Consider the following 9,485-nt stretch of genomic DNA (forward strand, 5'->3'; position numbering starts at 1 on the left):
TAGGCCTACATCAATGCATACACGCACGCACGCACACACACACACACACACACACACACACACACACACACACACACACACACACACACACACACACACACACACACACACACACACACACACACACACACACACACACACACACACACACACACACACACACACTCATTTGTTCATATCACGCTGACCCATTCGTTTTGGGATATGTATCCCGGTGGTCATCATTAAAAAAATAAATTTCTTTAAGGTCCCATGAGTTATGTTTATTGGACTTTAGATAACCTTTGAACTCAGTACGGGGCATCAAATGGGAGATTGGACTAACTTTTATTGCAGATTAACTCCTGGTGACTGGATTCAGGAGTTGTGCAGCTGTACAATGACAGCGTCCTGCTATGTTTTCTGCAATGTCCTGTAAACGCTTGTGTATGTATTACTCTGATAACAATTCTTACAATAAATTCTGATCCCCTCCCCTAGTAAAACATGCTCAACCTGCGCTTTGAGAAGCCACTGATACTAGACATGTCTATTAGATTTAAACCAAAACTCTAGACTTGCTTGGTACAGAAGAGTCTCATTCCGCACCCATTCCAGGACGATGAAGTGTGAACAACTGCTGGTTTTGGTGTGAAGCATCTTGTTGAGTTCAATACAATGAAACAATGCCTCCCCTTTCTATGTATGTGATGTATTGCCATGCTTTTTGTAAATTTAATGTAAATCGCTCTGGATTAAGAGTGTCTGCTAAACGCATACATTGTAATTGTAATTGTAATAGAAATGTGTGAAATGGCACTAGGGAAGAAGTATGCCTATATATATTTGTATTTTATGCAGAGTACAATGAGTACATTTGCTTTGCAGCATGGCACATAATGAAGTATGTTAGCCTGGCTAATAAGCCAGACTAATATCACACAACACTGGCAGGCTTTTCTTTTTTTTGCCAACGGCTGATTCGGTCTGGTTTATTAACCAGGCTAGAAGTATCTGGGCCTACCTGAGAAGTGTCTCCATAATCAAATATACATACAGTTTATAGAAGATTTAAACACTCTTAGTTTTCTGATCACAGTGAGTTATTTGTCCAAATTAAAATTAACCAAGTTTTCCAACAGCTGGCATTCTGTCATTGGAAGTTGGGATCAACTCCACCATCATGCTTTCCTTGAACAGGAGTGTGTTTACTGCGTTCAGAAAACATTATATTTATAGCAAAACGGATGACATAACAAAATCATAGTTTATGGTATCACGTCACCAGGAATGTCTACTAAATTGATTGTGAGTATTGTTGTTATTAGAACATAGTTTACAATATTTTAGAAGAAAAATGACAAAGGCAACACTTTGATCTGACTCTAGACAGGTGATGTTTTGAGGTTATTACTAAAAAGGAGTGCACTGCTTTCATCTTAGATATACATTCATGATAGAAAGGCACATGTGTGTTAACTGGTCAGCTCTTTGTCGCATTAAATAATATACACAGTAGTTTGTTATAACTTGTTTTAATCGAGGAGAAAACACAAGTGGCACAAGAGAGAAGAGGGCCTTTGTGTGTTGACTCTACATGGTTCTCATGTGGTGTTTAAGTCCAGCCCCTTCAGAGCGTTCAGCATCAGTCTGTGAGAGTTTACTTGAGAGAAGGAACAGCAATCTACTATCCGAGACAATAATGGCAGAAGTCGCACCAGCACCAGCTCCGTCACCGGCCAAGGCCGCCAAGAAGAAGGCACCACCCCGACCCAAGAACACCGGCCCCAGCGTCGCTGAGCTGGTCGTCAAGGCCGTGTCCGCCTCCAAGGAGCGGAGCGGTGTGTCCCTGGCTGCGGTCAAGAAGGCTCTGGCTGCCGGCGGCTACGATGTTGAGAAGAACAAGTCCCGCGCAGCAGCGGGCTTCTTAGCCAGGCTAAGATACTTCATTATGTGCCATGCTGCAAAGCAAATGTACAGAGCAAGCGATTTACATTAAATTTACAAAAAGCATGGCAATACATCACATACATAGAAAGTAGTAAATGCGTAAGCTAAGAACGTAACAGTGGAATATCTATATAATGACACTATAAACTATACGTATACTATACTATAAAGTGCTGTGACTACATACAATGCAATTCTAGTGTTGCCAAACCCAAGGCAGCAAAAAAGGCCGCTCCCAAAAAGAAGTAAACTGCCTGCTCCATCTTTATACCCACAAAAGGCTCTTTTAAGAGCCGACCACATTCTTTTATAAGAGTATACTATCCTCACTTTTTACGTCATGGTCACATGTTGGCACTGGAAGCTTATGGCTTTATATTAATACATTTTCGTATACATTTTTTTGAGTGGTGTAAACCACTCCTACAACTGGCTTTTGTGTGCAGAAAAAAATGAGCATGGTTGCTATGTTCAAAATAATTTCTGACGTAATTAAATCACACCCGGGTGAACTGGATGACCGTAGCAACCATGGTCATTTTCTCTGCACAAAAAAAGCCAGTTGTGAAATCACATCCAGGTGTGATTTCATTACGTCAGATCAGAGCTGATCAGGCTATATAATACCTTACCTTATATAATACCTCACATCGGACAAAAACTCCAGCTGAATCAACTTCATGGTCACAAATCATCACATCAGAAGACGAGTCTACCTAGCCAAAGATCTTTAACGTCAGACATTACGTCAGACCACAGCTGATCATGCTATATAAAACCTTACACCACTCAGTTCACACGGGTGTGATTTTTTGCCTTACGAGCAAAAATATGGACCCTTTCTAAAATATTCATTGCTAATATTATGTATTGCAAACATAATTTCTGCTGCTGACCTATCTATGATGCTCTCATTGCTCTGATCCAAAACAGTCATCAAGGATGAGAACATAACATCTGTCTATTGTCTAACAGTAGAATATCTGTACAATATAGTCTATATAGTATATTATACATGCTATCGAAATAACATAGTTTAGTCTTTGCATGAATTCGTCGAGGCTAGATTTGACAAAACATTAGGAAGGGTGGGGATAATTAATCACATACATATTAATATATATATTATAATATGATATAGAATATAGAGAGAGTTTTTGTTTGTGTTTGTGTGTGAGAGAGAGAACAACACTAAATGTGACCATTATCTTGACACACACACACACACACACACACACACACACACACACACACACACACACACACACACACACACACACACACACACACACACACACACACACACACACACACACACACACACACACACACACACCATGGACACTTTAATTAATACTGTACATTTTGATCATTTGCATATTGTATTGTGTAAGTTAATGTTCTATTTGTATGTTTGATATTGTTTTCTGATATATTTTTATTTATTTTATTTTTTGCTGCATTGTATGCTTTGGCAATACTGTAGTTACTACATTCATGCCAATAAAGCTAATTAAATTGAATTGAATTGAGAGAGAGAGTGGTGGGGGGCGGGGTTAGTAACAACCACGCAGCTCGCTCTGCCTGTCGGGGTTAGTAACGCCCACGCAGCTCGCTCTGCCTGTCCTCCCTTACGTCCTCCGAACACACATAAAAGAGCAAGTCTCTGAGCTCTCAAAACACTCAGTTTTCTATCTCTAACTACAGCTGAACTCAAAATGTCAGGAAGAGGCAAGGGAGGAAATGTTGGGGAGGGTATGTTGACTGAAAGCAGAAAACGGCAGCGTGGTGCTGATGAGGAGGATGGCCAACTGGTGCCCCAAGCTAAGCGGCCGAGCGGAGCTCATCCTCTCTGCCCTGAGCCAGGCCGCGATGCCTGCACTCCGAGTCATCTAACACTAGCGAGAGCAGTGGAATCCACGGTCCAGACGATGTGGTTTGGAGCTGCAGCAGTCAGTGTGCTGTGGACGGTGTTGGAGGCCACAGTGCTCCTGGACCCTGCAGTCCGCTAGCCCACTCTTTGGAGTCGGCTGACCCCACAGACCTGGTGTCCTACCACCAGATCAACCGCATTCTAAGGGAGGCCCACTTCCAGAGCCTGCAGAGCCCGTGGAGCGGCCCGGTTCCATCCTGGACCGTGATGACAAACTGCACTGTTTCTCTCCAGAGAAACAGCTCTCCCCGCCCGGCTCAAAGCGCGCCGTCGGGTGGTATGTGTGTCCAGAGGAGATGCCCGGCCCGGAGCGGATCGATTACCTGCTGAAAAAAATGGACGAGGACCGTGTTTCTCCATATACATTTTCGATATTGTATTAGTTTTATTCAAAGGTCTGTTAGTTTTTGGTTAAATCAAAAAGTTAAATCAAAAAGTAAACTGCCTGCTCCATCTTTATACCCACAAAAGGCTCTTTTAAGAGCCGACCACATTATTTTATAAGAGTATACTATCCTCACTTTTTACGTCATGGTCACATGTTGGCACTGGAAGCTTATGGCTTTATATTAATACATTTTCGTATAATTTTTTTTTGCCTTATGACTCCTTTTGTTCTAAATAACACTATGAGGGGGGGCACGCTATGAAAGGCAAAGCCATTTTATTAGTCACGTAATCAAATCAATACATTCAGTTAGAACATTTTGCAAATCCCCCCCACCCCTAATACATATTGACATCAATATTTTTGAAGCCATCAATCAATGGGCCATTTGCTTCTAATGAAAAGCATGTACACCCAGGTTGGTGTTTTTCTATATACTGTAGAAGAGTGATAAACACATCTTAGGTGACATTGCGTGAAGACTATTAGTTGTGTGGCCCAATGTTCTGCATGACTCCTTTTGTTCTAAATAACACTATGAGGGGGGGCACGCTACTATGAAAGGCAAAGCCATTTTATTTCAACAAGTCAATTAAATGTGCTTTACACAGAACATCAAGCAATGGTGTTCCAAAACTATGGAATGCACTTCCCATTACAATCAGAACTGCAGCCTCACTCCCAATATTCCGCTATAGTCTGAAAACCCACCTTTTCAGACTCCATCATGGCCCGTAGCACTTACACTACCCCCTTAGATAGCACTTTATGTAGACTTATAGATTGGTTGGATAGGGGCGGGCATATATGTTTACCGTCTAAAGGTGATCATCTCGTTTTTATTTGTACTTTATTATCACGGCCAGGGCACGCAACACATTGATTATTATTGTATCAAGGGTCGCTTGTTATTTTTGAGAGAGAGAGAGAGAGAGAGAGAGAGAGAGAGAGAGAGAGAGAGAGAGAGAGAGAGAGAGAGAGAGAGACATTCCCACTCCCCCTCTCTCTCTAACACACACACACACACACACACACACACACACACACACACACACACACACACACACACACACACACACACACACACACACACACACACACACACACACACACACACACACACACACACACACACACACACACACACACGCACACACACAGTTTAACGTAACAATTTATGTATGTCCACACACGGAAAGCATACAGGAACACAAATATTTTAGGTGCCGTAAAGGTTACATTCACAAACTCATGGATATGTCCTCATGATATAAAGGGCAGCAGAGATGACACACTTTGCCAGCCTTGCATGCCTTGTCTTTGGGCGAGCATCCCAAGTTGTCGAAACCCTCTGACAACCAGTCCGTGGGTATTTCCTAGGCTGGATCACCATAGGAAACAAAGTTCTTAGTCTTGCACTGTGGCTTGGTGTTAAAGCACTCTCTGTAGTTGTTCTCATGCATGTGCACACACACACACACACACACACACACACACACACACACACACACACACACACACACACACACACACACACACACACACACACACACACACACACACACACACACACACACACATACACACTTCCTAAATTTTGGGTCATTTTACCGTGCTCAGGTATTCAGCCATGTATATTATCTTTTTAGTGATAGATAGCATTCCATTTAGCTATGTTTTTTGGTAGTCTCTTTCCAGTCGTCAGGTATAGCTTTCTTTTTGTTTACTTATAATCTGGTTAAATCCAATGGGTTTACCGCCTGGCATATAGTCCCTGGACCAGCTGACATAGGGGGCATCCCTGTAGGTTTTCTCTATGATTGACCACCTTTATTTTAGGCGGTCCTGAAATGTAATCGCTCTCTTCATTATTTTGATGAGTGGGTATTAATGAGTGGGTATCGCCCTAATTCTGCTGTGCAATTTACAACAATTTAGACATTTAGCAGACATTTAATCCAGAGCGATTTACATTAGGCAAGAACTAAAAGCATGGGGATACATCACATATATAAAATGCATTTATCAAGCATTGCTTGTTGTTTTTCATTCTGTGTGCAGCGTCCACACACACAGAGGTTAGCCCTTGAGATGCAGCTTCTCATTTTAGGGGGGGTCCTTTTACACATACATAGGCCTACATCAATGCATACACGCACGCACGCACACACACACACACACACACACACACACACACACACACACACACACACACACACACACACACACACACACACACACACACACACACACACACACACACACACACACACACACACACACACACACACACACACACACACTCATTTGTTCATATCACGCTGACCCATTCGTTTTAGGATATGTATCCCGGTGGTAATCATTAAAAAAATAAATTTCTTTAAGGTCCCATGAGTTATGTTTATTGGACTTTAGATAACCTTTGAACTCAGTACGGGGCATCAAATGGGAGATTGGACTAACTTTTATTGCAGATTAACTCCTGGTGACTGGATTCAGGAGTTGTGCAGCTGTACAATGACAGCGTCCTGCTATGTTTTCTGCAATGTCCTGTAAACGCTTGTGTATTTATTACTCTGATAACAATTCTTACAATAAATTCTGATCCCCTCCCCTAGTAAAACATGCTCAACCTGCGCTTTGAGAAGCCACTGATACTAGACATGTCTATTAGATTTAAACCAAAACTCTAGACTTGCTTGGTACAGAAGAGTCTCATTCCGCACCCATTCCAGGACGATGAAGTGTGAACAACTGCTGGTTTTGGTGTGAAGCATCTTGTTGAGTTCAATACAATGAAACAATGCCTCCCCTTTCTATGTATGTGATGTATTGCCATGCTTTTTGTAAATTTAATGTAAATCGCTCTGGATTAAGAGTGTCTGCTAAACGCATACATTGTAATTGTAATTGTAATAGAAATGTGTGAAATGGCACTAGGGAAGAAGTATGCCTATATATATTTGTATTTTATGCAGAGTACAATGAGTACATTTGCTTTGCAGCATGGCACATAATGAAGTATGTTAGCCTGGCTAATAAGCCAGACTAATATCACACAACACTGGCAGGCTTTTCTTTTTTTTGCCAACGGCTGATTCGGTCTGGTTTATTAACCAGGCTAGAAGTATCTGGGCCTACCTGAGAAGTGTCTCCATAATCAAATATACATACAGTTTATAACACTCTTAGTTTTCTGATCACAGTGAGTTATTTGTCGAAATTAAAATTAACCAAGTTTTCCAACAGCTGGCATTCTGTCATTGGAAGTTGGGATCAACTCCACCATCATGCTTTCCTTGAACAGGAGTGTGTTTACTGCGTTCAGAAAACATTATATTTATAGCAAAACGGATGACATAACAAAATCATAGTTTATGGTATCACGTCACCAGGAATGTCTACTAAATTGATTGTGAGTATTGTTGTTATTAGAACATAGTTTACAATATTTTAGAAGAAAAATGACAAAGGCAACACTTTGATCTGACTCTAGACAGGTGATGTTTTGAGGTTATTACTAAAAAGGAGTGCACTGCTTTCATCTTAGATATACATTCATGATAGAAAGGCACATGTGTGTTAACTGGTCAGCTCTTTGTCGCATTAAATAATATACACAGTAGTTTGTTATAACTTGTTTTAATCGAGGAGAAAACGTGGCACAAGAGAGAAGAGGGCCTTTGTGTGTTGACTCTACATGGTTCTCATGTGGTGTTTAAGTCCAGCCCCTTCAGAGCGTTCAGCATCAGTCTGTGAGAGTTTACTTGAGAGAAGGAACAGCAATCTACTATCCGAGACAATAATGGCAGAAGTCGCACCAGCACCAGCTCCGTCACCGGCCAAGGCCGCCAAGAAGAAGGCACCACCCCGACCCAAGAACACCGGCCCCAGCGTCGCTGAGCTGGTCGTCAAGGCCGTGTCCGCCTCCAAGGAGCGGAGCGGTGTGTCCCTGGCTGCGGTCAAGAAGGCTCTGGCTGCCGGCGGCTACGATGTTGAGAAGAACAAGTCCCGCGTTAAGATCGCCGTCAAGAGCCTGGTCGCTAAAGGCACCCTGGTCCAGCTCAAAGGCACCGGGGCTTCTGGCTCTTTCAAGATGAACAAGGCAGAAGCGGTGAAGGTAAAGAAACCTATTGCTAAGAAAGCAGTTAAAGCAAAGAAGCCTGCTGCAGCCAAGAAACCCGCAGCAGCTAAGAAGCCCAAGAAGGTGGCAGCAAAGAAGCCCGCAGCCGCCAATAAATCACCCAAGAAAGCCAAGAAGCCTGCCGCCAAGAAAGTAGCAGCTAAAAGCCCGAAGAAGGCCGCCAAGAGCCCCAAGAAAGTGGCTAAGAAGCCCGCAGCAGCGGGCTTCTTAGCCAGGCTAAGATACTTCATTGTGTGCCATGCTGCAAAGCAAATGTACAGAGCAAGCGATTTACATTAAATTTACAAAAAGCATGGCAATACATCACATACATAGAAAGTAGTAAATGCGTAAGCTAAGAACGTAACAGTGGAATATCTATATAATGACACTATAAACTATACGTATACTATACTATAAAGTGCTGTGACTACATACAATGCAATTCTAGTGTTGTCTACATAACACGATATAAGTCCAAGCTCCAGCCAAGAAGGTTGCCAAACCCAAGGCAGCAAAAAAGGCCGCTCCCAAAAAGAAGTAAACTGCCTGCTCCATCTTTATACCCACAAAAGGCTCTTTTAAGAGCCGACCACATTCTTTTATAAGAGTATACTATCCTCACTTTTTACGTCATGGTCACATGTTGGCACTGGAAGCTTATGGCTTTATATTAATACATTTTCGTATACATTTTTTTGAGTGGTGTAAACCACTCCTACAACTGGCTTTTGTGTGCAGAAAAAAATGAGCATGGTTGCTATGTTCAAAATAATTTCTGACGTAATTAAATCACACCCGGGTGAACTGGATGACCGTAGCAACCATGGTCATTTTCTCTGCACAAAAAAAGCCAGTTGTGAAATCACATCCAGGTGTGATTTCATTACGTCAGATCAGAGCTGATCAGGCTATATAATACCTTACCTTATATAATACCTCACATCGGACAAAAACTCCAGCTGAATCAACTTCATGGTCACAAATCATCACATCAGAAGACGAGTCTACCTAGCCAAAGATCTTTAACGTCAGACATTACGTCAGACCACAGCTGATCATGCTATATAAAACCTTACACCACTCAGTTCACACGGGTGTGATTTTTTGCC

General features: G+C 42.1%; 1 protein-coding gene across 1 annotated transcript; it reads left to right on the plus strand.

Moving 5' to 3' along the window:
- Positions 1-8,055: 8,055 nt before the first annotated feature.
- Positions 8,056-8,917, plus strand: LOC306916082 (histone H1-like; the record flags this gene model as incomplete). Its single annotated transcript, XM_079493813.1, has 2 exons — positions 8,056-8,596; positions 8,850-8,917. 2 exons carry the CDS (start codon positions 8,056-8,058, stop codon positions 8,915-8,917), a joined length of 609 nt encoding a protein of 202 aa, XP_079349939.1.
- Between the last annotated feature and the right edge of the window lie 568 nt (positions 8,918-9,485).

This window comes from Electrona antarctica (assembly GCF_951216825.1).
Source record: "Electrona antarctica genome assembly, chromosome: 2".
Classification (NCBI taxonomy): domain Eukaryota; kingdom Metazoa; phylum Chordata; class Actinopteri; order Myctophiformes; family Myctophidae; genus Electrona; species Electrona antarctica.